We start from the raw sequence: 16,153 nt of genomic DNA on the forward strand, positions 1-16,153 counted from the left end.
CTATCTTAATTTCACAATTTTCTATTTCGTTTAAATTTTGGATTTTACCTTTTAAAATTACGCAATTTTAAATTGTCAGAAATTGTTTATCTTACATTTCAAAAACTTTTGTTAAATGAAACATTTATTTATTAAATAAAAAAAATAAATAATTATTAGAATTATTTTTTACGTAAATCACATTCGGATAAATTTTGGGCAAAGTTTTCTTCCAATCGCTTAAATTATGAAACCAGACGCAAAACCGTACTTTCTCAGAGTAAACTTATCTTTCTTTTTTGTTGATTTATTTTTTGGATTACAGACCCTCACAATAGGAGAAGGGGGAGATATGGTCCCAATGGTTTAGTCAGGAAAGCTGTCGAAAATTAGGCCATATCTCGAGAACTTTTAAATTTTATACTTTACCATTTTAAAATTTGTTTACCATTTTAAAATTTGTTTACCTTGCAATTCAAAACTTTTCTACTATTATTAAATAAATAATTATTAAAAATTATTTTGAGCATGGAATTATCTTTGGATAAACAATTTTATAATTGTGTGCAGAAAGTTTCTGATTCGCTTGGGACCGTATTTCCCAGATAGGGGCTAACCCCCTCATCCATATTTTGAAGGTTAGAAATCGAAATCCGTCAAAAGAAGGTATGTTTATTCATAGGAAGTACGTTTTCGTGTTTGGTTTCTGCATTAATTAATTAGCATATTTGAAACAAAAATGATTATTTGCCTCATATTATATCGTTTAATTTCAATTAAAAAAGAAGAAACGCGCGAGCGAAGAATAAAAAGTACGCCAGTGGAATGACACGAAAAACAGATCTTTTTGATAAATAACGGCAGCTGACGCATCTACTACTCTATCTTTACGCGGAAGAAAGAGATTCTTTTCCTATGTTGGACCAACCCTGACAGCTGATTTCGCAGCTGTGTAAGTTGTAATACGATAAAAAAATAGTTCCTGCTCATTTTCATTTCATTTAAGCAGATCTTACCTTTAATTCACAATAAAGGCAAACAAATATAAATACTGACTACTTTTTATCATTATGCTATCAAAATTGCGTTTTAAAAATTTAAAAAATATTCAACACGTGCGCGGATGAATCAATGTACTCCGTCAGTGAATGTTTCCCGCGCAAAAGTACGATAGGCGCAGCGCTTGGATGTGAATCAAGGTGTGATATTTGTGTTACTATTAATCGCGATTTGTGTTAGATGTGAAAAAAAACAAACAATTCTTAGCGCAGAGTTTGTCCAGAACTTTGTGTAAAATGGCGTTTTATCATCGGAATAATGAAAGAAAGCAGCGTCATGATTATCGGCGGGAAGAAGAGGAAGTTGTCGGCAGCCTGTGCAGGTATGTTGCTGCGCCTTTTTCTTTATTCCTTGTAGTAGAGTTGTAAAAGCGTGCTATCAGCTGGTCATAATGTTTACGCTTGCTTTTCATTGATTTCATTTGATTTTATGTCTCTAATTTCAAAGAGCAACCGATGCCAAATATGATAAAAGAAAAAAAGTTTCGATTGGCACGTGTGGACAGGGAGGTGTGTCCCCTCAGGTGTTCTAATTGATATAAGACAAGGGTGCGCGCCAAACATTTAATTGATAGATGCTGCCAAAATTTTCTTTGATTAATTTAAAAGATGAAAAAATAAACTCAAAATTTTTTTAATTATGCAGTTTGAGATATGTGTTTGTTTTTGCATTTTTCAGATCATTTAATGATTAAAACAATGATCCTTTTGCCACACTGACTGCCAACTTATACGATTTATACAAACGTCATTTTCTAGTGGTAGCCGGTTTCACTCTTTCATATATAGCTCTGAGTTCGTAAATTTTGATTTGAAATCATTTTAATCTCCACAACAATAAGAACTGAAAAAAAATTATACAAAAAAGTTTGAAAATTTTGCCTTTGTTTATAGCGGTCCACGAAAAACTGAAAAAGAAAAAAATCACTGGAGAGACCAACCAGAAAAGTTTAACTCGTTTTTTTTTTCATTTTAAATTGCAAGTTTTAAAATTTATTTAACGCCTTGTGATTTTAGTTGACGTATGGATGCTACTATTAATCGGGTAGTTGTAATAGAAAGTAGTAGTTGTTATTCAACTACAACTAATGAAAATCTTTACCAAAATCGCAAAAGCTGACAGTTATGAGATTTAATGTTCCACTTCGTAAAATCCTTTTAATATTTCATTAGCTATTGTATTGTTTTGCAAATATTTATTTTGGTCAATTAGATATGAAATAAAACTTGATGATTAGACTGCATTTTTGAATATAGTTTTACTGTATCAAAATACCTAAAAGTTTATTATATATCTCTTTCAATTAAATTAATAGCTCAAGTTTTAAAATAAATTTTTCCTGCAGCTGTTAAAATTGAAGTATTTTGGTACTCTTTTGTGTTTAAAATACATTGATTTACTGTGAATGTAGCTTTTATCTCTGTTGACATTTTCACCAAGCAATATTTGATAAGAATGTTCTGAGTACAATTTATTTAAATTAACAACATAAAAAAGTTTCTGTTAAATACCTTTTTTTGCATGAACGCAATAGGTATTTTTCCACCAAGCAATATATTGTTTGTGATTGCATTATAATTTTAATGTGTCTCGTTTTTTATTTTTTTGCATACATAATCTTTATATTTAGTGAAATTCTTGTTAGTGGGGAAAATCTTATCATTGCTGATACCTCACTCTATTTCGGATCAAACTTAAATCCTTCACATTTTTTCACTGAGTACTCTGTTTAGCAGTTATATGAATTGCCTATTATATATTTAATGATAATGTAATATTTTAGCAATTATAATTTCATTTTATTTCCGAATCTATTAAAGTTAATATTATTGAATTATAGTGTAATCTAATTATAGATAATTATTATTGTATTTGAAACCTAATGTAACTCAGTTGATATTTTAATAGATTACATAAACTAGATTATATGAACTAAAGATTATATTATAAAGATATGAACTAAAAAGTGCTTGATGTCTTTAACCCCATTGCAGAATTATTTTGGGCTTAATTTAAAGTAACAGAAACGTTGTGTTTACAAAAAAAATCTTATTAGGATAAAATAAGGTTTATATAATTTCTTTTTAAATGAATATGTATTTTTCTTCCATTCTAATAACATGGGCGATATTCTCACATTTTGTTGGAAAAAAACACACTAATTTCCTTTTTCGCATTTCGTAAATCATCATCACTTCGAAAAAATAAATACAAATTAAAGAATAGTTAAATCTGTAGCAGTGAATACTGAAAAAAGATTACACGAATGTGTTTTGTTTTGAGATTTGGTTATTGTAATAAATAACCGTATTAAACAATCGCGAACATTTCTTTTATCTCTGATGCGTGGGAAAGGAATCTTTTGTAAAATGAAGTATAAGTTTTATTATATAATATAAGTTGTTATTCAATAATTCTTGAGAATAAAAATCTTCTGAAAATCTGTGCAGAAAAGAAAACAAATTTTTTTCTACTTCTTTACTTTTCATTATTTCCAAATAAGAATAGAAAAATTACAACCATTTCTTTTCTCTCTGATGCGTGAAAAAGGGATCTTTTGAATATAATTATAGAGAAAAAAAATCCTTCAGACATTTCTGCAGAAAAGAAATTTTTTATTTTCTTTATTTTTCATTCTTCTCTAATAAGAATAGAAAAATCTCAAACATTTCTTTCACTTCCTATGCATGAAAAAGGCATCTTTTAAATATAATTTTAGAGAAAAAAATATTGAAAATTTTGCCACTGGGTCACTGTGTCAGAATTTTTTTCGAGCTTTTAGATAGCAGAAGTGTCAGCACAAAAAGAAACTTATTATTCTTCTCATAATAATTCCCCTCCCAATTTTCTAAATGATTCATCTCCCAATGATCATTGAAAGCTCTATTTTCTCTATCGATCTTGCATTTCTTTCCACTCATTATGAATATTTTGTATAAAATGAACAATTAGAGAACAGAAATTTAGTAAACTTATGTTAAAAAATCTCTATTTCCTACTATGAAACACTTGTAAACATTAACTTCCTTCAACACAAAAGAAAAACAGGCACTTATCATGACAATATTAAGCTGAATGAAGAGAAATGTCATCTTCGAGTATTGTAGAACCCACTTTGGTCAGCATCGTATGAACAAAATAGACTAGATGTTGAGAAAGTGTAAGAAAACTAAAACATTCAGCTTTTCCTTAAGAAGGATAGATACCGAAGAATGGTAGTGTATTGGATATTGTAATAGATTTTTCTTTAAATAGTGTAACTTTTCTAAACGGATTTTTCACAAACGTAATTCTATTTCTATGTATAGTCTTTGCTTATCAATGAAAAAGAAAAATTGTTTTTATTTTCCATACCCTCCAACTTATGAGGATTTTGAAAATAATTCTTTCTAGTGGTAGCGAACCAAAGTAGAAATTTTTAAAGCAAATGGATCTCTCATAAAACTTTTATCAGAACTTAAGAATCTAGCCATATGGCATGCACTTTTATAAGTAATAGTGGACAAGTTACGCTAAAATTAATTTTTTTTAAATATTAAGACATTAATTTTGCTACCGTCTGAAAAGAAGATTTCTGAAACTACGGAAATTCCGTAGCAGTTGGAGGGTATGATTTTCCCTCTTCTCTTTAAACTCTGGGTCATACCTAGACCAACGACTTTGTCTGAAAAACAAAATTCACTGATGATTTTTTTTAAAAATATTGAATTCAGTTGATAATTATTTTTAGAAGAGATCAAAGCTTAAGTAATGATACTGTTTTAGTGATTCAAAATCAATTTCTTGGTGATATGCACTTTTGTTGGCGTCGTGAAGATGGGATCACTGAAAATAAATAGAAATATTTTAAATAAATGAATAAATATGTTTTTGGTTAGGTTGCATTTAGTTTTACTTTATTAAAATTGGTTTAACTTAAAAAAAAGAGAAAAGGTTTGTTTAAGGTGTTTATTTCTTAAAAAACTTTTTTTTTCTAATTTAACTTTTTATCTTTAGTGCACTTAGACTGCAACATGGTGTTGTTCTATTTCTTACAGAGATTGTAAAAAAAAAAAAGAAACTGGTTAAATTAGAGTTATTTACAAACATCTTGAATACTTTCGAATCTATTTTTTTTTTAAAAAAAATATTTTTTCGTGTTTCCATATTTGACATTTTCCGCATTTAGTGCAAAGGTTTGTGCGGTCACTAGAGGAGGATTTAATGGTCTCTCCTAAAGGTTTTCTTCATCACTAAGTCTATGGAAAGAATTCTGTGTCTCCTAAAACTGGTAGTAAATAGAGGAGGCCGCTACGCAGAAGTGGGCTTTCCTGGAGGTTTCATTGTGTGTGTGTATGTATATTGCAGTTTTTGACCAGAAAAAAAAAGAAAAGTGTATTAAGATTTTAGCAGGTCCTGCAGTTCTTTGGGTCCTAATCTTCAGCCCACCTAGCTTATCATTAATTAAATATCTAATAAAAATTTCTGGTGTCCCCCGTGTAATTGCCTGTTTCTTTAGATAGAAAAGAGGTCTTTAAATTGAGTTAATTATCTTTCTGCGACACTCTCCTGTTCACCATTTAACTCTGTACCCTGAAGAAGTTCACTCATGAATGTTTCAGAAGGCTTATTTTATGTTTGATAATGTTACGGAGCTATCAGTATACATTAAGCATTGATTAAATTTAATACTAGTTAACTGTCTTCACTTAACATCTCACAACATTGCACTTGCCACTCACCTCTACTCTCGCTGTAACAATAGCTTTGGTTAATACAGGTCGCCAACACTTCACCTTCCCTTAGAACTTTCGCTTTATTATTAACAAGTTGTTCCTGGAAAAGCCGGCATGATAAGAAGCCTGTTCAGAAAGAATTCCTGAACTGATAGGATTTCTTGTTTTAAACACTGCAATGTCTTCTGAACTTAAGTGCAATTCGTTGTTTTTGAAGTCCAATTTAAATTTATTTCCTTGTAAAGGGTTGTAGTTTGGGAATGAATTCATCACTGATAACTGCCACATTGATTTTTTGTGTCCTGTCACAGTCTGCAGTGCAGCGTGGGGCGGAGTTCAGCATAGAGAATTGTATCACCATATTGTGATTAAAAAGTTATCTTTAAATTCAAAAATAGAAGAATTTTGAAAACAGATATTTAGAATTAATGAAATTGAACATTGTAGTTAAAATGCATTTCATTTTCTTAGTTTTGCTGTTACCATTTGAGTTTCTTAAAGACCTTACAAACTCTGTTTGCAGGAGAGTATTGTATCAGATATATGTAGTGATGATGAGAATTGTAAAACAAGTTTGAAATTAAAGAAAAAACAAAGAAATCATGGAAGCGATAGTTGGTGGGGAATGTAGCTAATTGTAATTGAAGAACATGTTGAGCAATAATTTATGATGAATTAGTGAAAATAAGTTTTTAATATCAAAACATCTGGATGCTGTTTGCAAATCTTCTTTATCCAAAGAAAATTCTTAAATATTAGCAGAATGAAGTGATTTTTTAAACAATAAATCCTACAATATGCTGCATATTGTTATTGAACATACATATTTTAATGTTTAAAATGCCACTTAACATTCTCCAACTTCTTCAGTCCTAGAAAAAAGGAGAAAAAAAAGAATTATCGCAAATTATATAAAACCTTTTCCTTTTGAATGCACATTAGAATAACTATTTTTTCAGTTTCCCGTTTCCTTAAACTTTCTTGCCTCGAACACTCGATGACAGCTGTAAAACTGATTAACTGCTATTTGCAAATAATTTTTATGGATGGAAAACCATTAACTTAAATATTTAACTGAATGATTTTTTAAAATAATAAATCATACCATGCTCAGCATATTATTACAACATGTTAATTATCATGTTATTACGACTTCTTAACTATATTATTACTATTATTAAACATACATATATCAATGTTTTTAAAATGAAACCTAACATTCACAAGTACCGTAGTGGACTGATCGTTAAGACATGGCCATTAGAACAACGAAGTAAAGCACCTCTGACTGCGTGTGTGTGTGTGACCACTGCAAAAGTGACAGACGGTGTGTGCTATTAATTCTGTATAAACTGTTCTACCATAAAGTGCTTTACTTTGTACACCAATCGGACTACCGAAGCAGGGCATGCCGTCCCCTCTGCGGAAAATCAAAATTGTGATGTTGTGTTTTCAGATCATCTTCAGGGATGTGTCCCAGGCCATTGCTAATAGCCCTTTGTGCAGCTCTAGTGGGACGTGAGTAAAAACAACAAATTTCTTCAGTCATAGTTTGAAAAAAGAAATATCGTAATTTATATATAAAACCTTGTGAATATGCACAATAATCATAATCTCTTCCATACCCTACCTACATTTTTTTTTTTGTTTCTTGGAACTTTTTGCCACGAATATTTGATCAAAGCTGTAAAAAAGATTTGTTTTACTATTTTGTATATAATTATAATGAGTTACGGTAAATTTAATTTTAGTATGAAATCCACATATAAATGAATGATCTTCAAGAAAGAATCCTCATATAAGTTATAACATATAAAACATAAATAAAGTAACATAAAAGTTTCTTGGAAAATCATGAACAATTTATCAACCGATTTAAATATTTTTAAAGGAGTTTTAAAACAATACAATTTTCACGTTTTAGTTAGAAATCCGTAAAAAAGAGAAAAAATGTCTGTTGCCTGGAAACTTCGAGATATTTTTCTGAGCTATCATAAAATGTGCAAGAAAAGCTTTCAGCTTTTATTTCGTTCTTTTTTATTGTCTCAACTTGGTTGCTTGGCAACGAAAAAATTATTTATTGTTCTTTTGAATTACTTTATGGTTATCTTAACTTAATCCATTTACAAAAGCGCCATTGCTTGACAGCTTTTTGGGACTATCTCCAAATATATATAGCTTCCTATCCTCCCAATTTATGATACATTTTTTTCTAACCCCCCTATTTTGAGTGTCAGTAATTCAAATATCTAGAGATGATTGTGCTCTGCAAAAAGTCCGAATTTCCGGTTTTTTCGCTAACCGCTATCCACGGAGATTGACACTTAGTAGCAAAAGTTATTAAGCGTTCAAGCAAAAGTTATTGAGAGTGATGTCTTTTTTTTTTTTTTTCTTTCTTTTTTTGCGGAGTACTTTAAATTACTTGTAGCTACTTAAGAAAGTTGGCAATTCTACATTAACTCTCCTTCATAGCGTTGCAACCAGTGAGAGAATCTATAGCCATTTAACTAAAGTTTTGACTTAATTTTGTTCTTATTAGTTAAAACAAGCGTAGGAAAATTTGTTAACTGGGAACAGCAATCCAGAAAGAGTTTCAGTAACATTCATATTACATTTTTAAAAGATGCCAAATTAGTCACTCCCATTTTAAAATAATTCATTATTAAATTCTTAGTAATTTTTTGGGGGTAAAAAATGTTTGAATCAATTTTATTTAAAAAATATGTTAATGATGAGGTATTTTTAATCTTTATTATTGTTTAGCTTATTTTGTGCTATGCAGTGGCTTTTAAAATTTCTGAGCTTAAAATGCTTTTTCACATGGGACATTAAATTCATCTTTACATTAGTAACTAAAGTGTTGGAATTTTTTTTTTAATAAAAAGGAAGCCGGATTAATAAAAATAAGCCGGAAAAACTAGTTTTTGGTTTAAGCAAAATAAAAAGTTAAATAACATTTAAGGCCCCACATTTAAAGTAATTTAACTAATAAAAAGTTTTTTTCCAGTGATCTTTTTAGCTATTGATTAATATTTTGATAAAGAATACAAAAATATTCACTTTTGCTCATAAATATGTGAAAATGATAAAAAAAATATATAATAACTAAAGATCTTGAATACTTATTACAACTCCACTTAACAACTAAATAAACATTTAATACCTAAGTAATAGTATTTTTAATAGTGCATGTATGTAAAAATTCATCGTTAGTATATAAAAAAATGCTGTTATTCATAATTATATACATTTATGCCCTTATTAAGCAGTATACAATTTAGTATTTATAAATTAATTGTTCTAAATTAAACATTTGTTTTATATTTATTGAATCAATAGATATTTTATTATAAATGAGCCTTAGTTATTCTATGCAATATATTTTTTCAATTTAAAAAATATTTAAAATTCATAGAATGATGAAATGAAAAAGAAAAATTTGCTGCATAAATATAAAAGTAAGTTTCAGTGCTAACCGTTTTTGAGCTATTTAATATATCATTTTTAAATAAGTACGAACTAAAAATCAGAAAAAATTCTGGAATTTTTTTTAAGAATCTCTAAAAAACTAATAACTAGTTTTTCTGTATTTTTATAACCAAATAGTGTATGAATGCTCAAACCGACTCTTTTATTGATGGTCATTTTTAGTTTCTTCCATTTTGTCCAGTTTCTTCCACTGCCCTGGAAGAAATAGCTTTCTTTTGAACAGAACGCCAGCTCTGTTTAACATAGATATTTTTGTGGAAAATTATTTCTTTATAAACATTTAAAAATAGCAGTTTTGTGTATATTTGAAATAATACAGATTCCCATTGGCAATAAAACTAAGAATTGTACGAAAACTTCATCTCTTTTTATTTTTTTACATTTAAACTGGAAGAATTTATGTATTAAAAGTTTGAGTTAAACAGTTTTTTAATACAAAAAGAAACTGAATTTATTTTTAATAAGGCATAATAAAGATTTTAATTAGTGAGCATCTGATGGTGGTTAAAAATTGGACAACATTAATTTTCAAATAGCTGTCTCATTTTAGCATGGGCAAAAAAAGTTTCTGAACGCAAGGTGCCTTTGAAAACTAAGAATTATTAAATTACAAGTTCTGTTGTAGAAATAGTTCTTTTGTAGAAAAGCTAAAAATTATTAATTTACAAAAAATTTCTATTGTAGGAAATTCCTTAAAATGTTTGCATTTACTCATCAACCTTACCCTTGAAAAATATAGAATTTATTAGATTAAATATTAACCTATAAATCACATTGATTACTGTTATTTCTTTTTTTAAAAAAAGCTTTAAAAATAATGCTAAAGGGCAAGACATGGAAATTTATCTGGTGATCATTGGCCACATTTTTCTTTCAACTGGCTGTTTTAAGTTAAAAGTGCCTTAACCATAACTTTGCTTCGCAATCGTTTTAAAAAATATTCTGACTGCGAAGCCAATGACTGGGGTTCGAATCCCGCTCAAGGCATGGATGTTTCTCTTTGTGTTTGAACGTGGCCCACTCAATGAACAGGTATCTGAGACAGTGGCGTGGGTAATGTTGCTCGCGCCCGCCACTTTGGTCACAAGTTGCTCACCAGGCAACTCAAAATGAGCAACACCTCCGGCACCTTCCATAGAGAAGAAAGATAAGTTCAGTGCCGGCCGTTAAAAAAAATTTTGAAAACGCTACAAGTATAATGATATTGGATGGCGCGTTTTTTTCAGGCGTAAAAATTAATCGGAAGTAGTAACCCGGAAGTCTTACGACAAATTTTAACACCCAGCGCCATCTGCGCATAGCTTTACACGGTCAACGATTCATACGTAACGGCAAAGCGCACCGGACAAAAGTCGAAAAACACCGTTCCCTGTCGACAAAAATCAAGCGCACACTATTGACGCGCCAAAGCAAAGATAAAAGTAGTGACTTTTCAGTCACGTAGTGGTAAAGTTGTAACTTAAGTCATATTGCTACAAATTAAAAGGAACTTTTCTGAAATTCAATTAATTAATTTGTAAACGTTACTTTTTCGTCCGTGAAAATTTGATTTCTTTCTGCTAATTAGTTACGACTTAAAAGCAAGTATAATTAATGATCTATCCAAATGCAAGTACTCTTGTACAAAATTTTCAATTTTAGTTCAATAAAATATATGCGTTATTTTAAAAAGTTGTACTTTTTAAAAATAATAAGACGTATTAAAGAATAAATCTGAAATATTTATTAATGAAAAAATGGTTTTATTCTATGAATATACATGATGAATTATATAATAGTTTTTAATAATATATATATATACATAATAGATTAAAGAATAGTTTATAGTATTTACCATGAATATATTTTTAGTCTTTTGAAAGCAAAGTGAAAAAAAAAAACCCTTCAAAAATATTATCTAAATAGCATATGCTCATTTCGTAACCTTTTCAACAAATGCAGTTTCGTTGTATTCATGCTAGTGTTGCCACACAAGAAAAAAAATCCTAAGTAAATTTTGTGATTGATTACATTTTAGCCATGCACTTAGAACCAGTTATCATAGAATGTCTGATACTTTCTGTTCACCTTAAAAGTAAAATTTTTCAATGAATAATGAAATTCGAGTTCACCTTAAGATATTTCACATTAAGAGTGCTTTAAGGCTTTATATCCGTATACAAACAAGTAGACGGAGAATCGAAAACACGTTAACGAGGATTTTGACTACAGAAGTGATTAAATTTCTCTATAAGCTTTTTTACATTTTCGATCTGATTCTAGCTGAGATTATTTTTTATTTCAATTAATTGGAGAAAAGAAAGATGATTATCGATATAGTTTTCATTTTTATAAAGAGACACAAAATTTTATCCAATATTCAGGCTATTTTGTCCTTAAAAATAATCTGCACATTAAAAATTATTTTTAACTTTGAAAGTATTTGAAACAAAAATTTCATTTGCATTGAAGAATTTATTTATATTATCTTGTACTCTGTCTTGAAAATTTGACTGAGTTTTGTTATTTGCTACTTGAAGTAAAAATGAAATACATTTTAATTGAACCTTAATTAATATACCTTAATTGAACAGAACCAGGGTTGGGTTTTTGACGTCCAAAAGTGGTTTTTGACATGACAAGGGTATAATANGAGCTTTCAAAAGTACAAGATTTTGGTTACTATTCAAAATATAAGTGCTTCTTCAAAATTTTAAATTTATTTTTTCTAAAACATATTTAGAAACACTATCCTTTATAAAAAATATATACATTTTATGTATTAATTAAATTTCACATATGGATATAGGTTTTTGACATTTTTGACAGTGAGGTTTTTGACGTGACGGTTTAAACCATGGTTTAAACTGTCAAAAACTGTCACATGTCAAAAACCTGCCAACCCTGAACAGAACAAAAGTCAATTCAGTTCTATTAAGATTGTTCATTTCTATTCAGTTCAGTTCTATTACTTTTTGTTCCACTGGAAAGCGGTCAATAGAAGTAAGTTATCAGAACATAATTAGAATTTTTTCTAATTAAAGTAAACAGTGATTATTTGATTTATTATTATAAGCTCTTATTGTTTAATGTTAAATTACTTTTGTTTTTGAATGATTCTTATTTGTATGTGAATCGAATAATATGAACTTAAGTTTAAATAAGTAAAAATAAAAAATAATTTATATCTTATTTAGAAATAATATTTTCTAAATAAGATATAAATTAAAACACAACCTCTTTGATTGAATGCTTTTATAAAGAACTCGCTAAGAATTCTAAACTTTTTAATTTTATTAGTAAGGTGAAAAGTTAATCTCTCTAACAATACGTAGTTGTAAGGAATCGAAGAAATTCTAAACTAAAGCAACAATAACACATTAAAACATTGTGTGCAAAATGTTTTCAATTCACTCAAAAGTTCTGAAGTAGGCAAAAAATAATATTAAGAGAATTAATTAAAATAAAATAATGAAATTAAAATTAAGGGAGTCCAAACTTTGGACCGCTCTCCTGATCAAACTATTGGTCCAATTCGCAACAGCCCTTTATATACTGGGGATAAAAAATCTGAATCTGTCCGAAAAAAAAAAGGTATGTTTATTCAGAGTAAGTGCGTTTTAGTGTCTGATTTCGTAACTTAAAATATCATCTGCTATAATTAATTAGCATATTTGAGGTCACCCTCTTGCGCCATTAAAATTGAGTCCCAGAACGTGAACATCCGATCATTAAATAACAAATTATTTTCAAGGCGTTTTTTTTTTTTTTTNTTTTTTTTTTTTTTTTTTTTTTTGGAATATTGATTTTAATGCCTTAACTTTGACCTTCTTCAATTACTTCCCTACTTTTAATAGTAATTTATTTTTACTATTTTCAAAATAATAATAAGGAAAGTTTGATAAAAAGTTTAAAAGTTTTTGCTGTAAAACTTAGGAAATTTCTATTGATAAAATCCAAAAACGTGACTGAATTCAAGTCACACTTTTCGGCTCAAAATAGATTTTTATTTATAAGGGGAAAATATTGGCTTAATATTTATGAGATAAAAAATTCTTCAATCGCTAACTCCAAAAACAGGCGAAAAAAGTTCATTCTTTTTTTTTCCCCCCTTCAAAAAGTTAAAAACTAAAATTGTTGTTCTTTCATTATAAAGCAATCGCGTAATATTACTTTATTAAGCAGAATTTTATGACGAAGTCATTTATCTACCGTTTTAATGGCGCTTGCATTTTAAAAAGTAATTCTAAATTGTTCAATTAATTTCATTAACATTGTTATAAACCTGTGTATAATGAACATATGCAACTAAAATAATTAGTACAAAATAGCTGCTAAAAATTCTAAATCATAATTAAGTATTAACTTTTCGCATTATTGCTAAATAATCTGTCGAAAAATATTTAAAGAATTTATAACAACGGAATGTAATAATCGGTTCATTTTTAAGGATTAAAAGTTATTGTGATATTATGAAAAACAATTTTGAGTGGGTGAGTGAAGTGAGTAGTAAGATAGAAATGATTGTTTAGGCGTTATAAAGATTTCGTATGTACAAAGTACAATTTTTAATTTATACCCATTACGCGTTTGTAATAGCTTTCAAAGACCACATTAGGTTTCGTTCCTTCTTTACGTTAACGTAAACAAAAAATAAGAAACTATGTCTTACGTGTCTCTCTAGCAATGCCAGTGGCGTGAATAAGCATACTTACAAAATTATACTCTTTTTTTTTTCTTCATAAAATTATATAACTTTTAGTTAATCCTATCGACTTTATTTTGGTCTCATCCGATTTGGCGTGGTAAAATAATATAGAAAACTCTATCTCACTTACTTAGACAACAATAGCAGATTCATAATCAGATAAATATAAAACAGTACTTTTTGTACACGAAACCTTAACTTTTAAATTAGTAGTCCGATCAATTACTTAGAAAAAAAAAGTCATCGGAAACTGTACCTAATTTGTCTAGATCAGGGGTTTCCTACTAACACGAGGCCGGGGGCCGTAATTAAAAACACCAGTCAAATGGCAGGCCGCAACTTATTCAAAATTTTATATAGGATTCTTTTATGTTTGAAGGAGCATTAAATATTACTGTCAGATTTTTAACAAGTAGTACAAAACAAAAGTATTGAATTACAAATTAAAATAAGAAGTAGATTTTTAAAAATATTTAATCACATGTTAAAGAATTATGGCTACAATAACTTTAATGTGCAACAGATATCAAATTTTTAAGATATTGATATTGTTAAATTTTTTTTAAAAAAATGAAGAAATTAGGTTTTTTAACGAAAGAAAAGTATTTTAAACCCACATAGATTTTTTACAAAAATTGTCCCCCCCCCCCAAAAAAATGACAACTAATATATTTTAGTTCGCGGGAAACAAAAAAAAGGCTTTGCTGGCCCTCCAGTTGGTAACCACTGGTCTAGATGTAGTATTGAAGCCAATATCTAAAAATGGAATATAAAGTGTTTCATATGTTAAAAGTGTGTTCATATCCAAAAAAAAAAATATTGAACAATATATTTAGTGCGAAAATATATCGCGTTTTTTTTCTTCGATATTTGTTAAAATAAAAAAAATATTTAACTCTGCAAAATCAATTATTTGATTTCGATTAACATTAATCACATCACACCCTAAAATTATATTAAAACAAAATGAAAATCGAAGTAAAGTTTATTAACAACTATATCATATAACTAGCAATTCCTGAAACTATTATCTTTCGAAATTAATTATTAATATTGACAAATTAACGTAATAAGAGAACTGTTTCATGAGTTTGTACAAATAAGATGGCGCATTTCTTGAGACATCATACTTTCTGAAGATTCTAAAGACTGATTATAAACTCAAGTTTCAAAAAAAAAAAAAAAAACCTGAAATAAGGAAGAAATTTTTTTAAAAAAAAAAGTTTACTTTTTTATACATGGGGTGTTTATGTTCATCACCCCTTCATCATGTACTAATTGTATTTTTGTCAAAAATGAATAAAAAGTATACAAGTGATCGCAAATTGATTTTTAAGGGAAAGGAAAATAAAATCCTTTTCGAATTCTGTCGAATCACTAGTGGAAAGGACTGTATAAAAATCCTCAAAGCCAGTTTGATTGCCTGATGGAGCTTGGGGATATTTCTAAAATTCGTCTTTCAACACTTCTCTGTTACCTCTTGCAAACAAACATTTTTCAGTGTCTTTTATTCACGCCTTGGTCAGTAATTAGATCAGAATTATAGAACACCTAGTAATAAGTCAACAAACAATAACAAATAAGAGTTATTCCCGAATAAATATTTTAAACTAAACTAATATTTAATCAAGTAAAAAACAAAATCTCTGTAGAATAACTACGGGAAAAGGTGTGGGTGAAAACAACAAAACTTGTTTGATTGCCGGTGGAAATAGAAAATTAATGATAACTGTTAGTAAACAAGTTTAATCAGGCAATCAAACTGTTTTTTATTCTTTTCATTTTGTTTTCTTCACTAGTTACACTGTGTTTACAAATATTTTAAAATTACTGGTATATTTTATGAATTTTGTGAAAAAAATATGTCCACTTGCATATGCATACGCCAGTGAAATTAATAGGTCAATACTACTAATGATATTCCATTTTTAGTAATAATTTATTTACTTTGTGTTAAGTGGATAAACATCTCACTCTTGGTTCTTCCCATTAAAATCTTATAAATACAATAATTAAGAATAAAAATACTTAAAATTGAATTAATAAAAAATAAAATATACAACTAAAATCAAAATACCTAACAATGAAATCAAAAAAATAATAAAAGTAATAAATAAAAATCAGTTTTATTACTTCGATAGTTTTATATCCATACCTAACTAATAAAAACTAGCAGATATTAAAAAAAAAAAAAAAAACTAAAAACATGGAGGTACAATTCAAT

At 28.4% G+C, this 16,153-nt stretch overlaps 1 protein-coding gene across 4 annotated transcripts in view; it reads left to right on the plus strand.

The window, feature by feature from the left end:
- Window positions 1-1,109: 1,109 nt before the first annotated feature.
- LOC107443758 (transcription factor cropped) overlaps window positions 1,110-16,153 on the plus strand; it is a 36,444-nt gene continuing 21,400 nt past the window's right edge. For 3 of the 4 annotated variants that reach the window (XM_071188213.1, XM_016057720.4, XM_071188211.1), the window contains exon 1: window positions 1,113-1,360. In XM_071188213.1, coding sequence (XP_071044314.1) covers window positions 1,275-1,360 — 86 coding nt within the window. In that variant the 5' untranslated portion in view covers window positions 1,113-1,274. Of the gene's footprint in view, window positions 1,361-16,153 lie in introns of all 4 variants that reach the window. The other variant, XM_016057729.4, reaches the window with a different exon arrangement.

The sequence above is a fragment of the Parasteatoda tepidariorum genome, chromosome X2, assembly GCF_043381705.1.
Source record: "Parasteatoda tepidariorum isolate YZ-2023 chromosome X2, CAS_Ptep_4.0, whole genome shotgun sequence".
NCBI classification, from domain to species: domain Eukaryota; kingdom Metazoa; phylum Arthropoda; class Arachnida; order Araneae; family Theridiidae; genus Parasteatoda; species Parasteatoda tepidariorum.